Genomic DNA, 21159 nt, shown 5'->3' on the forward strand with positions numbered 1-21159 from the left:
TTTGGTTTCCCCTTCTAGCCAGCACAGGTGTATTTATGTCTGTCTATTTTTTTCTCTTGTTGAAAAGTAGTGATTCCCCTCTTTCTTGGTATTACAATAGAACCATATTTTATATTTTTACCTTTTGGCAGTGTTCAGATAGTAGATTAATGGAGAAAAACATTAAGTTAGTTTTACTTTTAGAAAACTGAACTCTAACACAGATAAAAAATGTGTTTACTACTTTCAGTCGACCTGATAAAAAGCAACAACGTATGGTAAATATTGAAAACTCCAGGCACCGAAAACAAGAGCAGAAGCACCTTCATCCACAGCCTTATCAGAGGGAAGGTAAATGGCAAAAACACAGTCGCGCTAACGGAAGACACACGGCAAACCTTGAGATAGAATTGGGGCAGTTACCTTTTGACCCTAAATACTGATTCATGATTACATTAGGAGATGCTTTCTACTTTGTTTGGTGTTGAAATTAAGATGAAATCCTCAAGACAACTGTCTTTTCATTTCCAAAAGACTGGTTTGATGGCTTTCTATTGCACAAAAGCAAAGCTTACTAACTTGCATTTCCCAGTAGCTTGGGTTTGTTAATCACCGCCCCCAAATGATAATTTTATTAATGAAGTTGGGCATGAAACACTCTGCATGAAACAGGGCTTGGTTTGAGTAGGTGAGCTCAGAGCGAGCACAGCTCGTGCAGGGCAGTAAGTGCCGTCGTGAGGTGCAGTATGGCTTGAGTGAGCTGGGACTCCCTTCTAACCCTTCTACTCTCATGCTTTTGTCTCTCTGGGGGATCAAGTGCCCGTTGGCTTGTGAAGAGCTTGCTGACTTGTTTTTGTGATCGCTCTTGTACACCTGAACGCTATGGAAGAACAATAAACTGCACCATGAGGAAAACGAAAGGTCTCTTTCAAATCTGGCGTCGCTTTGGTGTTTTCTCAGAGTACAGTGTATGGTACAGCTGTCCCCCAGTGGCTTCCTCTTCATTTCACGAGTCACCTGGTTTCCCTCAGTTATGCCAACTTCTCTGCAGACAGACGTCCTCATTGTTCAGTTCCTTCCTGTGTTGACTCTGCTGGTTAACCTTCGTTCGTAGACATGTATGTGACTTCCAATTCGACCCTCTGGCCAATGAGTATGGAAGAAAATAGCAGTCCTCTCATAGCTCCCTGAAGTGAGGAAGGCATGGATCTCCTACAAGTAAATAAAGACATGTTTGCCAAGTGCGGTTTCAAAGAATTGTAGAGTTGCCAATTATAATTTATCCTTTTTTCTTCATGGATTCATGTAAGATTTTTCAGGACATAGATAATGAATTACAGAAGTAAGACTGATTTTTACTGGGGAAAGGCCAATTATGGAACATGGGGGCTGCAATCACTAGATTTTGTCACCTTAACTAGATTAAGAAACAATTGGGGATGGGGTGGGGAGGTAAGCAGTGGTGGCCCATGCCTTTAATCCCAGCACTCCAGAGGCAGAAACAGGTAAATCTTTGGTCTACAAAGCTACACAGAGAAACCCTGAGGAGTGGGCAGAGGAGGTGGCTGTTTTCACATGGTTACTGACCAGGCATGAGGATCTGCACCCACATAGAAAGCTGGGCATGGTAGCTGGGTGTGGTGGCACAGCACATGTCTTTAGCCCTACCTAGCACTTGGGAGGCAGAGGTACATGGATTTCCATAAGTTGCAGGTCAGCCAGGGCTACCCAGTGAGACCCTGTCTCAAAAGTAACCAGGCATGGTGGCACACGCCTGTAGCTGTAACACTGGGTCATTGGAGTTGGAGCAGAGATAGGATTCTGGAGGCTGCTGGCAAGCCAGAGTAGTTATGCTTCAGGTTCAGTGAGAAACCAGGCTCAAAAAATGAGGTGGACAGAGACAGGAGAAGGCATCAACTTGGTCGTCTGGCCTTTGCACGTGTGTATACAGGAATGTGAATATACACCGAAGAAACAAGACAGGGCAGCAATGAAGCACATTTGTTGAGTTTATGTCTTTGAGGGAACGCCTGCCCTGAATGTGGGCGGCACATTCCTGTGGGCTCTGGTCCAGTCTGGATAAAGGAAAGGAGAGAGCAAACTGAACCAGGACACTTCCCCCCCTTTTTAGATGCTGTTCCATAGACCAGGCAGGCTCACGTTCCTCCGCTGTAGCTGCAACTGCTAAGTTGCTCCCACCCAGCACCATGGCTCCTGCCACAATGGGACAGTGTCCTGAACCTGAGCCAGAATAATAAATCCTGTCTCCTTAAGTTGGTATTTGTCAGGTGTTTGGTCACAGCCATTAGAGGAGTAACTCATAAAGGGGAAGAAAAGGATCGGTGAAGCAGATTGTTGCCAATTGTTAAGATGCTGAGTTGACTATTTCAAGTGGACGTACCTTCTCCAGAACACTGAAGGTGACCAGGTGAGTGGGCAGTGATGCATTGCTTCCAAACTCTTGTTGTAACCAGCTTAAGGGATTTAGGTAGAACATATCTGCTTCATCAAGATACTGAGTTTTTCCAGTCAAGTCTGGGGGACACTGGAGAAACCGCATGGACAGTGGGCAGTGAACATGGCTGTGTAGAGAGGTCAAAATAGTTAAGCGCTCCACACTTCTGTATTGTTTCAGGCTGATTTTGGAGCGTGGGGGACCTCAGGCAGAACTGCCTGCCTTACCTGTAGTAAGGAGTGGAGTGGCAAGGCATCATGATGAGCACTGAGATGGCAGCTGGGTCAGGACCTCTGGGGCAGGCTTGCTGAATGTGACTCATGACATCCAGAGTGCCTCTCTGATGAACCAGGCCAGTGTAGAGTGCCAGCAGCACATTTGACAAAAGCAGGAAACTCAGAGCTGCCTTCCGCCATGCTTTCAGGTGGGCCAGTGAGTACCCTGCATGGAGATGGGTGGAAGGAGGTGGAACATGACAGTTTGCTTTTCTGTCACCAGATAATTCATTTGTATGTGATGTTCCACGAAAACGGTATAAGCCATGGTATTGTGTGGCAAATAATGGGTCAACCTCTCGGGGCACTCATCGCCATTGTACTCTCAGGTAGGGACTAGCCTTTTTTAGGGAGTCAATGGTGTGGTGTGGTGTGTGTGTGTGTATGTGGGGGGGGGGGGTAATGGCTGTCCAGTCTTAACTTGGCAGCCAAACAGTCAGAGGGCATCTGACATCCTAAGGGGATTTCTGAAATTTAAATGATGCCAAGTACAGTTGGAAGGACACAGTTACATGGCTAAGCTGGACTAAGATCCATGATTTTCTTAGTGAGCAGCACTGCGTGTATGGCTATACCCAGTTAGATCCCACCACCCGTAGGTCTTTCAGTTGCATTTAATATGGTGCAGTTCTCATAAACATCACTCCAGGTGCCTACTTTGCTCCTGTTACCTGGCTCTAAAAAAAGATGCTTCTGAGTGTGATGCTGGGATGTAGCTAAGTACCAGGATGCTTGTCTGGCTTCCATCTCATGCACAAGGTACAAACCACTCTATGTAAGTTAGTTCTTTGTATGTATGTGGGTTTTGTGTTTTGAGATGGGGTTTTACTATGTATCCCAGGCTGGCCTCAAACTAAAGATCCTCATGCCTCAACCTCTCAAATACTGGGATTACAGTCATGTACTACTGTGCTGATACATGTACTAGTAAGCTTACTATTCAAAGGTTGTAGGTTTTGGTGTGTGATAAGACAATTGGCATTCTCCAGCACCAATTATCAGGGTGTTCACACAGTGGAGAGGGTGGGAAAAGCTTAGCCTTCACTTAATAATTCTATCTCCTGTGCTGAACAGTAACAAGAACTCCTACAAAAGAAACAAAACAAACAAAAACCCAAGATCACTGGGCAGGAGATCCCAGCACTCCTGAGGCAGAGGCAGTCTGATCTCTTGAGTTCAAGTCCAGCCAGAACAAGTTCCAGGATAGCTAGGGCTACACAGATAAACCCTGTCTGGACAAAACAAACACTCCCAAGGTCAAGGGAAAATGCCTAGTATTTTTTCTAGTATGTTCTGCCACGTAGAAATACATGTTAACGTTTACATTTTTAGACACTGATGGGAAGGCTGTTAGTTCAGGTGTTTACATGAGTAAAGAAAGGGTACAGTAGTTGGAGAACTAGTATGGGAAGGATATGGCTGAACTGTGTCTAAACCTGAGTCATCGCCACAGTCATAGGTACCAGGAAGTTCAGACTGCTGCTCTGTTAAGGAAATCAAGCTATATTTTCACTGACCACAAGTCAGTACTAAATCCTACAAGAAAGATCTTGTAGTGGAACTGTGAACATCAGACACCAAAATTAACTAAGAATACACAGGGTGTGAGGTAGCACATAGCAGTAATCCCAGCTAATAGGAGACCTAGGCAAGAGGGTTACCAGTTCAAGGCTAGTCTGGGCCTTCATCAAGTTGAAGCAGTTGCTTTCAGGGATGAGGACTGGTATGTAACTTTGGTTTCTTTTGCTTCTACCTCCCGAGTGGAACAAGTGAAAGGATTACAAGTGTGGTTTTTTGTTTGTTTGTTTGTTTTTTGTATTGCTTTGTTTTGTTTTTCCCTTGAGACACTCTCTTGCCATGTATGTAACCCAGGTTGGCCTAACCCTGCAATCCTCTGGCCTTGGCTGCTAGAGTGCTGGAATGCAGACCAGTGCCAGTTTCCCTGGCTTGTTGGCTTTAGAACACAGAGTCCGTCTTGAAGCAGATAGGCAGATCTGAACTCAGAACCTGTGCTCTGGCAGTGGGAAGCAAGGTCTCTACTGGCCAGGAATAAACCAGCCAACACCTAGTACTTGCTGGTAGTGCATCAACACAGTGCATCTCAGCATATCCACCTTGGGCAATAGCAATTCCCAGCTACTGATAAGAAAGCAGGATACAGGGCACACCATAAGGAACTTGTTAAGCAGACATAGTCTTAAGGGACTGAGAGGCATTCTGGCTAGGTTAAGTGTTTATAGAGGGGAAAAAAAAAAACCTTGCTGTTTTACCATCTCTTGAATCTGGCCTGGCTCTTGATTTGCTATGATCCAGAGACTAGTGGAAGGCTCTGCAGATTCCAGGCCCAGGCCTCCTCCCCTCCCACTCTTCCCTTGGAACTCTGAAAACAGCATTTAAGAAGCTCCACCTGACCCACTGGACAGTGACAGGACTCAGGAGCTAATGTGTTCAGTCTATAGTTAGCCTGGTCCCACACATGTAGAGCCCTTTCTCCATCCAGTGCTTTGTCTGGTTGGTGTGAGCAAGCCCGGCTGAGATGTGGCTTGTAAAAATAAATGGCATTAAAAGTCATTGATTATGAAGCAGTGGCTGACAGTTACATTTACATGAAGTCACGTTAAAATAGGCCACAAGAACAGAATAAGGCTTAGATTTTTAAAATAGGCCACAAGAACAGAATTAGGCTTAGATTTGAAGTGTTTAGGAAAGACTTGATAGTTCTAAGGAAAGCTGTGCATGGTACATCAAGTCCAGCATCCCATCACTGGTGGGGATGGATGAGAAAGTGAGATTGCTACATGTACGTTTCAGGCCAGCCAGACTCTGTCTTATCCCCTGTCCCTGGCACAAAAAAAAAAAAAAAAACCAAAAAACAGCTGGTGGATCCTTGTTTTATGTTACGTAACACAGGAGAAAGGATATTGAGAAGCTAAGCCAGGTGGCTCACATCTGTAGTCCTAGCACTAGGTAGGCTGAGGTAAGAGGATGGCCCTTGAGTCCAAGGCCAGCCAAATAATGAGGTCTAGGTCAGCCCTGCCTGCATAATCAGACAACTAACACCCACAGATGATTAGAGTACAAAAAGAAAACACTGCAGTCACAGTTTGTAATTAGCAAAGTTTTCATTTAGCCTAGTTGGAAATGAATGGCTCCTTGGGCCCTGACTGTCTCTTCGTGTTTTAAACTGTTTTGAGAGGATCTTGCTGTCAAAGCCCAGGCTGCTTGGCATGTTGCAGATCCTCCTGCCTTTTCCTCTCCAATGCAGGGATTACAGCAATGCTGCCATGCCTGGCTTATTTTAATGATTTCTGTCTTTTAGTGTATTCTGTATTAAACAAAACACTTACCACAGAACACCATGCACAATGGTAAAACTGGATAGATAAATCTGAATTCTTTGTGGCCCAACATGCTATAATAAAGGATATTAAGGCAAAACATTAATTTTACATGAGTCTGACAAATTAATGTATTTAAAATCAAATAAACACGATCCATTTGTCAAGTATCTGAGATTGAATTCTTCCTTTTTTTCTAAAGATAACCATTTCCTCTCCCTTCCTTCCTTCCTTCCTTCCTTCCTTCCTTCCTTCCTTCCTTCCTTCCGTCCTTCCTTCCTTTTTTGTTTTTGAGCCTATCCTAGAACTCACTCTGTAGATCAGGCTGGCTTTGAACTCAAAGAGATTATTCACCTGCCTCTACCTCCCGAGTGCTGGCATTAAAGGCGTGCACTACTATTGCTCAGCTAGATAATCATTTTTCAGTCATAGTTTATACTACCTCAAATTCTTCACACTTTGAGCTTTAGTCTGTGTTGCTGGCACTGCTGGCATTACACCATGCCAGGCTTCAGACTCAGGAATCATACTCCTTTTTAAATAGAATGTGATTATGGGTAAACGGTAATGTCAGATTGAAATTATAATGCATAATTACACTTAGGGAAAAAAATCACATTACCAATTCAATTAAGTAATACTACTCAAATTCAGAATACAGATATATTCATTAAAATATTTTTAAATATTTGTGTATGTGTGTTGGGGGCAGGGCGCTCACACCATAGGGGGCATTTGGAGGTCAGAGGACCAAGGACTTGTGGGAGTCCATTTCCTTCTGCTATGTTGACATGGCTTAGAACGCCAGGCATGGTGGTAGGAGCCTCCACCTGCTGAGCGATCTCACCAGTCCCTCGTTTTAATTTCACATACTTATGCAGGGATAAGCAACTCACTACATGATCACTACTACCTTCATCTGACATAATCTCACTGCTATGTCCTAAGAAAGTAAAAGCCTGCTTCTGAATAGTTTCATGATCTCTTAAGAGCATTTAAACATTCGCCTACTTGAACATAAAAGCCTTACCTGTACACCAGCAGTGTCCACAGCACGGTCAGCAGTAGTATGTGCAGCCTCCTTGGGACCAGGAAGCAGCCGTGAATGAAGAAGGGTAAGTGGGTTCCAAGGACAACTGGAAACCCTTGACTGAAATACCAGTGCCATGGATGAGAGCCATAAAAAGTCCCCAAATTCTGCAGCACGTTAAATTTCAAGAAATTAAATTGGACCAATGTCCACTGGTATAAGTGAAAGAAAAAAAGAAAGAAATGGGTTAGTGTTAAAACCTGATCTTGGACCTTAGAGTATTTGACAGAATCATGATTGTAAATAAGGATTTAAAAACCAGGCAGCAGTCTTACATTAGTAATTCTGATTAATGATACAAAGTCTTGTTAATAACTTGTCCCTGTCCTGTGTCCTGTCTGTCTACTATCCCCTCCCCCCCCACATACACAGGGTTGTCTGTGTATCCCTGGCTCTCTTGGAACCTGCTCTGTAGACCAGGTTTGTCTCAAACTCAGAGATCTACCTGCCTCTACATCCTGGAGTGCTGGGATTAAACTGTGCTACTACCACTCTGCTAATAATTTGTTTTTCTAAATACTTGATGTATCTTTTGTTAATCTGTAAAATGCTAGGTTTTAAGATTTAAGGTGAGTCTTACACATATTTTGGTACTGCAAGCTTTATATCCAATTAGAAGGTTTTTTTTTTTTCTTTTAATTGTGTGTGTGCATGAACACAGTTGTTCTTGGAGGTAAGAAGATCTCAGAATCCTTGGAGCTGGAATCCTAGGCAGTATGAGCAGTTCCCATATGGGCGCTGGGTCTCCAGCTTGGGCCCTCTGCAAGAACGGTATTTGCTTTCACTGATGAGCCACCTTTTCAGGTCCAACAGGATTTTAAAAACCAGCTGGGCCAGCCAGGCGGTGGCACACACCTGTAGTCCAGACACTCGGAGGCAGAGGCAGGTGGATCTCTTTAGTTTGAGGCCAGCCTGGGTTACAAAGTGTGTTCTAGGACAGCCAGGACTACACAGAGAAACCCTATCTCAACCCCTGCCCCAGAGAAAAAAAGAATCTATTCCATAAAATTGCTCTCTCATCTCCAAAAATACTCCTTGACATGCACACAAATAATTAAGAATTAAATGCTGTTTTTCCCCCCTCCAAGAAAGGATTTCTCTGTGTAGCTTTGGCTGTACTGGAACTTACTCTGTAGACCAGGCTGTGCTTACACTCATAGAGATCCACCTGCCTCTGCCTCCAAACTGCTGGGATTAAGGGCATGCACCACCATCGCCTAGCTAAGAAATGAATTCTTTAAAAAAAAAATTTTTTTAAAGCTGTTTTTCTTTAGACAATGTTTCATGATGTAGTCCTGATTGGCCTTGAAGTTGAGGTGTTTTTCCTGCCTTCTTCTGAGTCCGAGTCCTAGAATTAGAGCCATAAGCCACTACATCCTGCTTTAAAAATAGCTTAGAAGAGGGCATATGTGGCACTCATATTAACAGTTTTACTTTAGTGCCTTATGCTGCCTGGTAAAGTGCTCTCAGTTACAATCTGAATTTTAGCACAAAGCAGACACCAATGATGGCAACAGTAATCCTCTGGTAAGTATCTTAAACACTCACTGATAGCCAGAACTGTGAGCACTCTGCATGCGGCACCTCCCAGAACCAACCTTTGCTTAGGCAATGAAGCCATAGTAATGTCCAGATAAGGTATGGCAGGCGAGTGTGAGATCTGTCAAGGTCTCACAGCTAATAATCTTCCAGGCTGCAATCAGAGTTGTAACTTAGTACCCAGTGTGCCTTTCAGGGCCCATATAAAGCAAAAGGCTACTGCCCACAATTAGGGACCTGTATTGCAAACCAAATGATTGATGGACAGACTAAGGGTCAGACTCATTAAACATCAAACCACAGCAGAGGACACCAAAGAATAAATCAGTAGTAATTAAATGGATTCCATTATAACTATAAAAAAGATTTGCCTCTATTCTAAAATGTTAATGGGTCTGTTTGTGTTCTGAGATGGGGGTCGCTTGTAGCCTAAGTTGGCCTCTACCTTCCTCCTATACAGCTAGGGATAACACTGACCACCTGATCCTCCTGCCTCCTCAGTGTGGGATTTCTGGTGTGTACCACCACACCAGGCATGTGTCAACACATCCAGACTGACATTCAAAAATATTAAAAGTCCATCTTGAGGTTTCAGAGCAGTAAGTGGTTAAAAATAGCCTTTAGCTTAATCTTATTTTTACTTACTTGGCCAAAAAAGATACGATCAATTATCAGAGACAAACTGAAGATTATAAATCTGAAAAACAAAGTGGAATGGTTACTCACATTTGAGCCTGCTGGGTTCCACTCCAATGCCTTGTACAAACACCACTTTAAAAATGCTTTACAAGTTCACGAACTATAGCTTCATACACTTTGAAAGCTCTATCCCTGGTGAGAAGATGCATTTAAGCAAACCACTCACTATTTTATCTATTCTGGGATAATCAACCTGTCAACATAAAAATATGAAAACTTATTATTTCAAAGTTCCTGGGGTTCCAAATGTAATCGGCTCCAAGTATGTTACAAGATCAGCTTCCCAGATCAGCTGCTGGCAGCTTCTTTGTCATCGTGCTTCTAAGACTGGACTGTCTTCCTGTGTGTGTGCTACAGTTCATTTACAATGCTGTTTGTGTAACTGTCTGTCACGCTGCTTTTGTTCTGTTATTCAGAACAGTGTAGCTACAGACAGTGTCATAGTTCCCATCAGTTGTCAACTTGTCTCATCTGAGAGAACCATAAATGGGGAACTGTCCCCATCACATTGTCCTGTGGCATTTTCTTAACTGTTAACTGATGTTGTAGTGCCCAGCCCACTGTGGGTGGAGTCATCCTTGAGCCCATAGGCCTAGGCTGTGTAAGAAAGGTAGGTGAGCAAGCTCCCGGAAGCAAGCTGGTAGGCAGCGTTCCTCCAGTCTGCCTTGGCTTCCCTGGGTGGTGGACTATAATTGGCTATCTGTAATCAACCCTCTCTTCCCCAAGTTGTTTTTGGTCAGTGTTTATCACAGCAATAGAAAGCTAACAAAGAGACTCGGTCATATAACTTTGTTTTGTTTGTCTTGTTTTTCGAGACAAGGTAGCTGTCCTGGAACTCTTTCTGTAGACCAGACTGGCCTTAAACTCAGGGATCCATCTGACTCTGCCTTCTGAGTGCTGGGATGAAAGGTGTGTTCCACCATGGGGCTAGAGAGACGGTTCAGAGGTTAAGAGCACTGGCTGCTCTTCCAAAGGACCCGAGTTCAATTCCCAGCAACCACATGGTGTGGCTCATGACCATCTATAATGAGATCTGGTGTCCTCTTCTGGTGTGCAGACATACATGGAGGCAGAATGTTGTGTGTGTGTGTGTGTGTGTGTGTGTATGTGTGTGTGTGTGTGTGTGTATTAAATAAACGAAATCTTTAAAAAAAAAAGATGCATGCCATCATACCCTGCAAGATGAATACCTTTATGTTTAGTATGTTTAGTGGCCATCTGGATTTTATTTTTAGGTTTATTTATGAGTATGAGTATTCTGGTATTCTGTGTGCTTGTATGTATGTGCATCATGCATGTGGCTTACGCCCTCAGAGGTTAAAAATGGGTGTTGGATCCCCTGGAACTTAACTTGTGCATAGTTGTGAGTCACCATGTAGGTGCTGGGATCTGAACCTGGGTCTTCTGCAGGAGCAACAGGTGCTTTTTAACCACTGAGACTCCAGCTCCCAACATGGATATTTAAGTAACTGATAGGGTCTTTTATCATTTGTTTCCAGTTACCATTTTCTTCTAGTTTTCCATGTTTTATGTCCTCTGGAGATGAGGTTTGATTGCTCATATGTATTGTAGATGCCAGTTAGTCTGTAGCTTGCCCTTCCACCTTCTGCCCTTAACTTTTGTTTTTGTTTTGTGCAGCTCTGGGGTCCACGTGTAAGCAGTCTATCATTGAACTCTGCCTCCATCACAAAGGTCCTCACTACTCAAATGTATCAAGTTTTCTGTCCTGATTTTCTGTTTGTGGATCCTATTTCCCACTGCTCTGAGTGTTTTTTTTTTTTTTTTTTTTTGCATTATTTCTAAGTCACCTTAGTCATTGTATATCCTCTTAACATTTTCCCTGGGTTTCAGCTACTCAGAAGCGGAGGCAGACAGCAACCCCATGCTCTGTTGGCCAAGGTGCACTCACTGGCTTGGAAGATAGTTTGGATAGTCTACTGGATGCTGTATGTACCAGGTGTCATATCAGGGTGCTCAATACTGTTTAACAGTTCCCGGCTCACTAGCTTTGCTAATTTTAAATTTCTCCATGCTTCTGTTTACTATAAAAAAGAATGCTAGCGTCACTTACATCAAAGAACATCGTGAGACCATATGAGAAAAACTGTTATAATGTCCTTAATAAATAGAAAAATTTAGGAAATGAAAGTTGAAATTCTAAGAAATAGAAACCTTTGTTTAACTGAAATACAATACAGTTAATCAGTCCCATAAATCTAAAATGGGACACTGGGCCAACGAGATAGCTCAGTGGGTAAAGGTATTGGACACAAAAGCCTGATGGAGAGAACCACAGCCACAAGAGTACCCTGACCTCCACGTACGTACGCCTTTCAGCACACTAGTGTTTGGAAAACAGAAAACACAGAGTTGGAAGTTCCCTGTGGCGTTACATAGAGCAATTAGCTGAAGGATATAAAACCTGCCCCACAATCTGTCATTTACAGGTTAACAGACGAATAGACGGGACCACAGCCAGACTTACCCTACAGGTAAAAGGTGATACAGGATCAGATGGACCTTTCTCTGTTCTTGGTAGAAATGTCTGAAGAGTAGTGGCACCCATGGGATGAGAGCTGTGGGGCGGACTATGCAAGCCAGTGCGACCAGGAGAGAGTACTTCACACTAGGAGCAAGGAAAGGTAAGGTTGTTACAGGAAACTGGGAGACCGAGCTTCAAGTTAGTCAGCTATTTCCACTGTGAGAGAACTTCAGTTTGGGGGCTTCTGAGACAGGGTCTTATTATATAGCTCAAGCTTATTCCATACTCTGAACCCTCCTTCCTCCTCCTCCTCCTTTGTTTTGTTGTTGAGAAAGGGTTTCCTCTGTGTAATAGCCCTGGCTGCCCTGGAACTCGATTTATAGACCAGGCTGACCTCCAACTCACTGAGATCTGCCTGCCTCTGCCTACCAAATGCCGGCCAGATTCTTCTTAATACTAATTGTATGTGTTATAAAATCTTCGTAATACTAATATATGCTATAAAATCCACTTAACTTTAATGCTGTTGACAAAAAAATAATAAATATTCTCCTACGCAGTTATGTCAAAAAATACACAAATCCTATCTCTAAGAGGAAAATGCAGCAGGGCAGTGTGGCACATGCCTTTAATTCCAGCAGCACTTGGGAGGCAGAGACAGATGAATCTCTGTGAGTTCAAGGCCAGCCTGGTTTACAGACCAAGTTCTAGGATACCCAAGCTGTCTTGAAAAATACCAAAAAAGAAAAGAAAATGCAGACTTTTAAGGAAATACCATTATTTATTCAGTGATGGCCTTGTGAATAAATATGACTTGTCCTTGTAGAGCAGAGACACAGACTAATGGAAGAGCTTTCCAGGTCCTGGGTCTGACTCCTAGCACCACTCACAAGAAGGTTTTTTTTTCTTTTTTCAAAATTAAGTAAATTCTACTTGCCTGAAAGACACACACAGATAAGTACACACAGAAGGGTGCGTGTAATTACTGATGTGTGAGTGAAGACTGAGAAAGAGTTCAGATCATGAGTTCAAGGTGAGGCTGAGCAAGGTGAGTCTTCAAGTGTTGGGATTATAGACATGAACCACCATGCCCAGGCAATTTTTGTTAGTTTGTTTGTTATGTAGCACAGGCTGGCTTCAAACTTGCTATCTAGAAGATGCTGACTGTAACCCCTGATCCTCCTGTCTCTGCCTTCCAGTGTTGGCATTCCAAAAGTAAGTGACCATTGTGTCCAGATAAGGTCAATGCTGTTAAACCTACCCAGAGTTTCTCAGACTGGATGTGACATACAGGAAAGTTGGTGGTGAGACCACAAGTGGAAAGGGCCTAGCTAGGTGTCATCATGGGAAAAGAGACTAAAACAGGGTGGAGACCTCAGGCTACAAGCACAACGAAACAGCCCATTCCTTCAAGTTGTTGTGGAATCTACATCTCCCAATTATCTTACATGACTGAAATATCCTAATTCTCTCCCAGGCTCAGGACACCAAGATGTCCTCAAGACTGAGAGGCCATTTTCTGTATCATTACTTCCTTACTTACTGTAGCCTCCATCATATTTACAGCAACCCAAATCTAATGCAGAAACAATGTTAGCAGAGCATGGTGGCAACACATGCCTTTAGTCCCAGCACTTAAAAGGTAAGTAAAGGCAAGCTGCTCTCAGAGTTCGAAGCCAGCTGGTCTACACAGTGAGCTTCAGGATAGCCAGCACTACAAAGTGAGGCTGTATCTTTAAATAATAAATAAATAAATAAAATAATCTTTGTGCAAGACCGAAGCCTATCTCTCTCAGTACTTTTTTTTTTTTTTTTTTTTTGAGGCAGGCTTTCTATGTAGCCTTGGCTCCTGGAACTTGCTATTTAGATGAAGCTAGATTCAAACCCAGAGATCTGTCTACTTATGCCTCCTTAAGTGCTGGGACTAAAGGCGTGTGCCAGGATACCCAGCTTTTAGTACATGCTTTTGAGATCATGTTTGCCTCTGGTGATTTTGTATTATGTGTAGACTAAAACCCAAGGTATGGAGCCGGGCCAGGTCCCATCTCAGCTTCATCCTTGCTTGCTCCTCCCTACCACCCACTTGCTCCCCACAACACCTGCCTAGCACCTGCAGCTCTCTGAGCTCCGTGCTTTGCTCAGACATTTCTCTCTGCTCTCTCTGCTGGGTTTTTTCTTGCCCTTCAGATCTTTTGACCCTCACCCATGCTGGTGAGCGGACCTGCAGGAGCATTCAGCCTGTCTTGCTTCTGATGGCTTTAGGGAACTGGAAGGCAGTCACAGTATGAGTGGGTTACTTATTCTCCTGGCTGACTCCTTGCCATTGCTAAAGGCTAGCTATGCCTGTCCCCCATGGGGACCTGCAAGTAGAGCTTTATAAGGACCCCAGTACTCTTTCCTCTTGTCCCTTGGAGCCCACTGATACTTCAGTGAGCTCTGGTCACCCCAGGACATCCTAAGCACTGTCTACACTTTGTAACCAGCCCTTTGACTAGCTTTAGCATGAGGTGCGACTGTTTTCTGTTTCCCGTTACACTTATCAAAAACCTTTGGTTCTTCTAAGTCCCATGTTAATACTGAGGGGTTTTCTTTTTCTTTCTTTTTTTTCTTTTTTGTTTTTCAAGACAGGGTTTCTCTGTGTATCCCTGGATGTCCTGGAACTAGGTTTGTAGACCAGGATGGCCTCGAACTCACAGAGATCCTCCTGCCTCTGCCCCCTGAGTGCTAGGGTTAAAGGTAAGCACCACCACCACCACCCAGCTCTGAGGATTTTTCAAAAGCACATCTTAGAGCTTTGTCTGGACTTACTAGCCATCTTACCTGTTCATGGACCTTGAGCCTTCCAGTGGGTAGTAGAAAAGGGCAGTTGCAGTGAGGGCAGTCTCCATGGTGTTCGTGAGGGTTCGGGTACAGCAGTACCACGTGAACCAAGAGCACAGCTGGCAAAAAAACTAAGAACTCAGGAGTGAGTACAGCTGCAGTAGGGAATGGGATGCTAAGTGTTATCTTCTGCAGAAAGCATGAGCCCAGATGCTGCAGAAGCTACTTCAAAAGGGACATGTCTGGAAAGTAGGCATGGCCAAGCGCTGTTCTTAACCAGTGCCACAGGGCTCTGACAGCAGATTTGCATTTCTTAATGCTAACTCAGTGCTTCTGAGTGCCTTTTGATGGTTTGCATCTGACCTAACTCCTACTTCCTGTTAATGAACCTGACACACAGACATGTGTGGAGGTCTCAGAGTAATGACACTCCTCACTAGATCAGCCAGCCAGCCGGTGCTCCGCCTCCTACCTCACAGTGGCCGGACTTAAGCATCTATTCATATTGCTTTGGAAATGCTGTCCCATTCTTCCTCCTCTTCTGTGTGTGTGCATATATGTATATAAATATATGTATTATATATCTGATATAAATACATATACATACACACACACAGAATTTTGCTATATAGTGAAGGCTGACCAGGAAGTTGCTTTGAACCAGTTAGCATCTGACCCCCATATTTCTTTTTTGGGCTTCATAATTCAAGGCCAGATGTCCTTTGCCCTGGCTCCCATATTTCTTGGTGAAAAATTAAGAGAAGAGAGTAAAACAACAGTATCATGAGGCATTAAATTTCAATTTGTTTCCCTGAAGAACATGGAAACCAAAGTATCAGAAGTATCAAAACCAGCCTTAGAAGAACTCCTTGTTAAAGCAACACATGTTCTTCCTATCTGTCTTAAAAGGCCTTTATATAACAACAGCAACAACAAAAAATCCCCAAACCCACAACCAGGCAGTGCAGTGCATACCTGTAATCCCAGCACTTGGGAAGCAGAGGCGGGTGGATGTCTGTGAGTTCAAGACCAGCCTGGTGTACAACTTGTGTTTCAGGATAGCCAGGCCTGTTAACACAGAGAAACCCTTTCTTGAAAAACCAAAAAAAAAAAAAAAAAAAAAAGATTCCAATTTCCATGATGGAAAAGGATTTTCCTTAAGGAGAACTCAGAGGGGAGATCTCAGAGGTGGGCTGGGACCTTTGCTATCATTTCACGTGTGCCTTTGGTAGTGTATATAAAACAAAAACAAAACAGACCAAAGGGCTAAGAGCACTTACTCCTCTATTAGAGGACAGGAGTTAAGGTCCTAGTACCCCTGGCAGGCGGCTCACAAATACAGGTAACTTCAGCTGCAGGGGATCCCATGCCCTCCTCTGGCCTAGGCACCACATACAGACACAAAATAAAACACTATTTATTTATTTATTTATTTATTTATTTATTTATTTATTTTGGTTTTCTCTGTGGCTTTGGAGCCTGTCCTGGAACTAGCTCTTGTAGACCAGGCTGGTCTTGAACTCACTGAGATCCACCTGCCTCTGCCTCCTGAGCACTGGGATAAAAGGCGTGCACCACCACCTGGCTAATAAAACACATCTTAAAATGTAAAGAACATAATGTCTGGACAAGTATGGCCTTTCTACAGGTTTCTAATACATCATAGTACAGAAATGTATTGGTGAATGGGAAGCTCGGTATTTAAAATGTATTTTCTGATAGAAATAAAATTAGTAGTTCAGTACAAGGTTCATCAAGGCAGAGTCAAATAAGGAAACAGTGGTACTACACAATCCTTTCACCCACCGGGGTGTAGTCTGACTGGGAGATGCAAGCATTAATGACCCATCTTGAAATAAACCAGTGGCGAACGAATGCCTTTAATCCCAGCACTTGGGAGGCAGAGGCAGGAAGGTCTCTGTGAATTTGAGCCCAGCCTGGTCTACAAAGTGAGTTCCAGGACAGCCAGGGCTATGTAGAGAGACCCTGTCTCAAAAACAAAAACAAAAACAAAAAAATAATAACTAACTAACTAAACAAAAACCCCCATAAGAAATAAGATGCTTTTCCAGGCCATGCCGCCCCCCCCCCCACACACACACACAAGTCCAGTCCCTTTAGGCTCTCCAGCTAGGGCTTGTGCTCCAGTGCAAAGAGCTTTTTCTCAGCCAATCCTCGGCTGGGGATGGACAGTGGACACAAGCTGAGGACTCTGACAGCTTAGAGGTCCAAGCGCTTCCATAGCTGGCTTCTGGGGTTCAGCCTGTCCCATGTGGGGCTCAGTATGGGAGAATTTCCAGGAGGTTCCATGGACCAGCTGTTTTAGGAGCCATTCACCCCACACCTGCTCTGTATCAAATGGCGTCTAAAGTGTTTGAACTTACCACCCATTGTGCCACTTCCTGGTTTCCCACTTGCTTCATGAGCGAGTAAAGTCTTACATCAGCGACAGCAGAGAGAAGAGCTTGGGCCAGTCTGGGAATCCAGATCTTCAGTAGTTAAAAAGAAAAAGGGTTGTTAGGCACATCATCTGGGTTCATACTGAACTACCATAAAAATAAAAACCTAACCATCAACGGAAAGCCACCTTTCCAACTCCATGTTCATTCATACGCCTGTGGCGTGTGCTTAGCTTGCTGCCTCTTGCTTGCAACCAGCCCTCCCCATTCCCCGTCTTTTGGAAAGCCTTTGCTGTGTAGCCCAGCTGGCCTTGTCTTTTGCTTTTCCTGCCTTAGCACCCCCAAGTATTGGGATTTATAAATGTGAAGCACCATACACCATTTACCCATTTTCTATTTATGTATATCTTACAACACTGATTATCTTTCGTAATAGTTGGTATTGAGCCTAGGGCCACATGCATGTTAGCTAAATGCTCTACCACTGAGCTCCTCCTGGACAGCGTGCAAACTGTTCTATTGTATTAAGATTCTATTTTAGAAGCATATTTATTTTCATGAGCACATAGTAGGTTTTGTTTTTAAGTCAAGCATTTATAGTACCGTGTGCTGGGCATCATAGCAAGTATTTTACATGTATCAGATCATTCCTTACAATGCTGAGGCAGGAACTGTCTAATACATGAAGAGACCTAGGCACAGAGAGGCTAGGTGATGTGCCTAAATTATAGAGCTTGTTAGCATCAATGCCTGGATCCAGACTAAGTTATGGGTAATACCACAGCCTGTGCTCATAACAATAAAGTTTTAAAACCCAGGGCTGAAGAGATGACTGGTGGTTAAGAGTACTTGCTGCTTTCAGAGGACCCAGGTTCAGTTCCTAGCACCCAGGTCAGGCAGCTCACAGCTGCCTCTAGCTCCAGATCATCTGAACTTTCTTCTGGCCTCCAGCACCAACATTAGCATGTGCCAAGCACAAATGAATACATGAGTAGGGTTTTTCAGGGTGGAGCACAATCCAGGGTTAATCTTGTGTCTACCTCCTCAGAGATGAAGTCACAGGTATTTGCAGGGCCACTTAGCCTCTTTTATAGGTACTGAGACCTGACATCTGGTCTTCATGCAAACTCTCCAGCAACTCATTTTATCTTTTTATGTAAACTTTTATTTTCTTTTTAAATCATATTGTCTTTAGTGCAGTGGGCTTCCCAGATAAGGCTGGGCTTTAGCAGCAACAGCCTTTTACTTTGTAATACTAGGACAGTCATTTAGTTATTACCAATGAAGTTTTGAAAAAGGAATACATCTGGATTTAACAATTTTGGTCACGTTAATTTGAACTTACCAGTAACTGAACACTGTCTTTCCCCAAAAGGTGCAGAATCTTGTAAATGCTTGCAAAGATGAGGGGGTAAGTATAACCCCTCAGCCTCTCAGTCCATTCCCAGGTCAGATAACCATATTTGCTAATATCAAGGACCAAGTGTCAAATAGTACTGAAACAAATTAAACTTCCATATATAAAGCAATATTTTATTTTTTGATAATGAAGTTTTAAAACATAGGGTTTTTTTTTTTTTTTTTTTTTGGTGATAGTAGGAATTCAGTCTCCAGCCTTGGATATGCTAGGCAGGTAATGTACCACTAAGCTGCACCCTAACCTTAAAACATGGGATTTTATATTGAATATTTGGTTAACTTAAGTCTTAATTTCCTCAAGTTAGAAATGTGTTTCTCCAGCCATGGTGGTGCACACCTTTAATCCCAGCACTCAGGAGGCTGAGGCAGGTGGATCTCTTCGAGTTTGAGGCCAGCCTGGTCTACAGAGCAAGTTCTTGGACAGCCAGGACTACACAGAGAAACCCTGACTCCAAAACCACATAAACAAAAAACAAGAAAGGAAGAAAGAAACCATAAAGGATATCTGAAAACCATGTGGTGTGCAACTTCAAGAGACTGCCAGTATTCATCAGGAACAAAACTTGTCTGCACTAGGAAGCAGTTAAATATCCGAAGAGCGATGGTAAATAAGACCAGGTAAACATTTTCTCCAAGAAGACCTGAAAAGCAAATCAAAGCAGTAATTATGGCATTCAAAACAAGCAGTTCTTCCTTTAGATATACAACTGTGACGTCACTGGCTCTGGCTCTGCTGTTAAGGACCTCCAGACCACTTCACAAAAGACATCTAGCTCAGGGTTGGATTCTTGCTTGCTGGAAGCCCAGAGTGTGTTCCCTAGCAATGTGTGGGGAAGAGGTGACAACCCACAAACTCCATCACCATCACCACCACACACACACACACACACACACACACACACGCGCACACACGCACGCACACACGCACATTAACCACTGGTGGTCCCTGCTCCCACTGTTAACTATTGGTGATTCCTCTCTGAACCTCTGTTATACATGTGAGGAAGCTAAGGATCAGAAACTAAACTGCTTTGCCCAAAATGAAAATGCTGGTCTGACGGTGGTGGCACATGCCTTTTATTCCAGTACTCGGGAAGCAAAAGCAGGATCTCTGTGAGTTCATGTCCAGCCTGGTCCACTTAGTGAATTCCAGGACAACTAGGACTATTAAAGAGAAACCCTGTCTTGAAAAACCAACCAACCATCCAACCAACCAATCAAATGCTGTTACTGAGTAGGTAGTATTCAAACCCAGGCAGGCCGGCCAGCCACCTCCAAAATTCGCTTTTTCTCAGTGGTCAGGCAGCCTGCGTGCTGAATACTGAGTGTTTTCTGAAACTCTAGCTGTAAGCCGTGACTGCGGCAGGGGTCAGATTTTATGTTAAAATCTGTTGAGCCATGTGTGATTGTGTCATCACCACAAAGCAATGGGGAGACTGAGGCAGGAGGACTGAGGCAAGTTCAAGCACAGCCTGCACCACACAGCAAAGATACTATGCAGAGAGAGCTCGCTTCCACAGCGCGGTGCACTGTCTGCAAAGCCGCAGGTGCCAGGAAGTGCTTTCTGCGAAGCACCCCGCTCTCACCGCGGCGACGAGAGTGCTTCTCCTGCGTGTTCACGTACAGCGTGGACTTCCTCTTCCGCAACTTCATCTCTCCGGAGCGACTGTGGAGACTGCGTAAGGCCGGGCCATGGTCGCCGGCCTCGGGCTCCATCTCCTCCCAGCCACCTGCAGCCCACGGTGAACTTGCCCGCATCTTCTTGCAGGCGGACGCGCAACACTAAGATTGGGTCCCGCGAGCCGCCGTCGTGGGGGCGGCTACAGCACAACCGCAGCCGGAAATGCGGCCGGAAGCGACTGAGGCTCTAGGCAGTGCGAGACGTCACCTACTTGACTGGATCCCGGTCCTGGGGAAGACAGAAGACTGGACTCGCAGCCCGCGAGGAAGCGCGTGGAGGTAACAGAGCGGAGGGAGGCGGTGAAACCGCAGCGCTCACCCCACGTGCCGCGTCCATGCGTGGGAACGGTTCCGTCCAGGTTCTCACAGTGACAGAAAAGAAGTTACACGCCAGTGATTTTTTTTTTTTTTTAAGTAAAGGAAGTTGCTTTTTAAAGATTTACTTCTTATGCATACAGTGTTCTGCCTGCACACCAGAAGAACCGGGTCTCATTGCAGATGGTTGTGAGCCACCATGTGGTTGCTGGGAATTGAACTCAGGACCTCTGGAAGAACAGCCAGTGCTCTTAACCTCTGAGCCCCATGTCAGTAAATTTTTTTTTAAATTATTTTATGTGTAGTGGTGTTTTGTTTGCATATATGTCTTTTAGTTACAGTTGTGAGCTGCCATATGAGTGCTGGGAATTGAACCCGGATCCACCTCTCCAGCCCCCGCCAATGAATTTTTATTTCTAATCTGTTCTTCTGACACCCAGGGGATTTCTTTATTCCGAATTACTTTCTCATCAATTTTTTTTCTTGAGTTGATATCACTATGTAGATATCCTCCTGTCTGCCTCATGAGTGCTGGGGTTTAATTCGTGCACTACCACACTCGGCCTCATCTATTTATCTTGGTGACTGGATGTCACTGGCTGGCCTGGAACTCTGTATGTAGACCAGGCTGGTCTCAAACTCACAATACCCTCACGAGTATTGGGATCA

At 44.1% G+C, this 21159-nt stretch overlaps 2 protein-coding genes across 5 annotated transcripts in view; one reads left to right on the forward strand and one right to left on the reverse strand.

Moving 5' to 3' along the window:
- Window positions 1–899, forward strand: part of Ccpg1 (cell cycle progression 1) — a 32082-nt gene extending 31183 nt beyond the window's left edge. For 2 of the 3 annotated variants that reach the window (XM_051197935.1, XM_051197938.1), the window contains one exon: window positions 230–899. In XM_051197935.1, the coding sequence (XP_051053892.1) occupies window positions 230–422 (193 nt within the window). In that variant the 3' untranslated portion in view covers window positions 423–899. The remainder of the gene's footprint in view (window positions 1–229) is intronic. The other variant, XM_051197937.1, reaches the window with a different exon arrangement.
- On the reverse strand, window positions 202–20234 carry Pigb (phosphatidylinositol glycan anchor biosynthesis class B). Of its 2 annotated transcripts, XM_051197939.1 has the most exons (12): window positions 20082–20234; window positions 18997–19136; window positions 18422–18535; window positions 17062–17166; window positions 14678–14808; window positions 11861–12001; window positions 9322–9373; window positions 7078–7289; window positions 6057–6121; window positions 2662–2875; window positions 2381–2561; window positions 202–1191 (listed from the first exon to the last, which is right to left on the reverse strand). In XM_051197939.1, the coding sequence occupies exons 1-12, from the start codon at window positions 20209–20211 to the stop codon at window positions 1048–1050; spliced, it is 1629 nt and encodes a 542-aa protein (XP_051053896.1). In that variant the 5' UTR covers window positions 20212–20234; the 3' UTR covers window positions 202–1047. The 2 variants fall into 2 exon arrangements, with proteins under 2 accessions (XP_051053896.1, XP_051053897.1); XM_051197940.1 differs by lacking the exon at window positions 2381–2561.
- Window positions 20235–21159: the final 925 nt, after the last annotated feature.

Source organism: Phodopus roborovskii, unplaced genomic scaffold (assembly GCF_943737965.1).
Source record: "Phodopus roborovskii unplaced genomic scaffold, PHOROB, whole genome shotgun sequence".
NCBI classification, from domain to species: domain Eukaryota; kingdom Metazoa; phylum Chordata; class Mammalia; order Rodentia; family Cricetidae; genus Phodopus; species Phodopus roborovskii.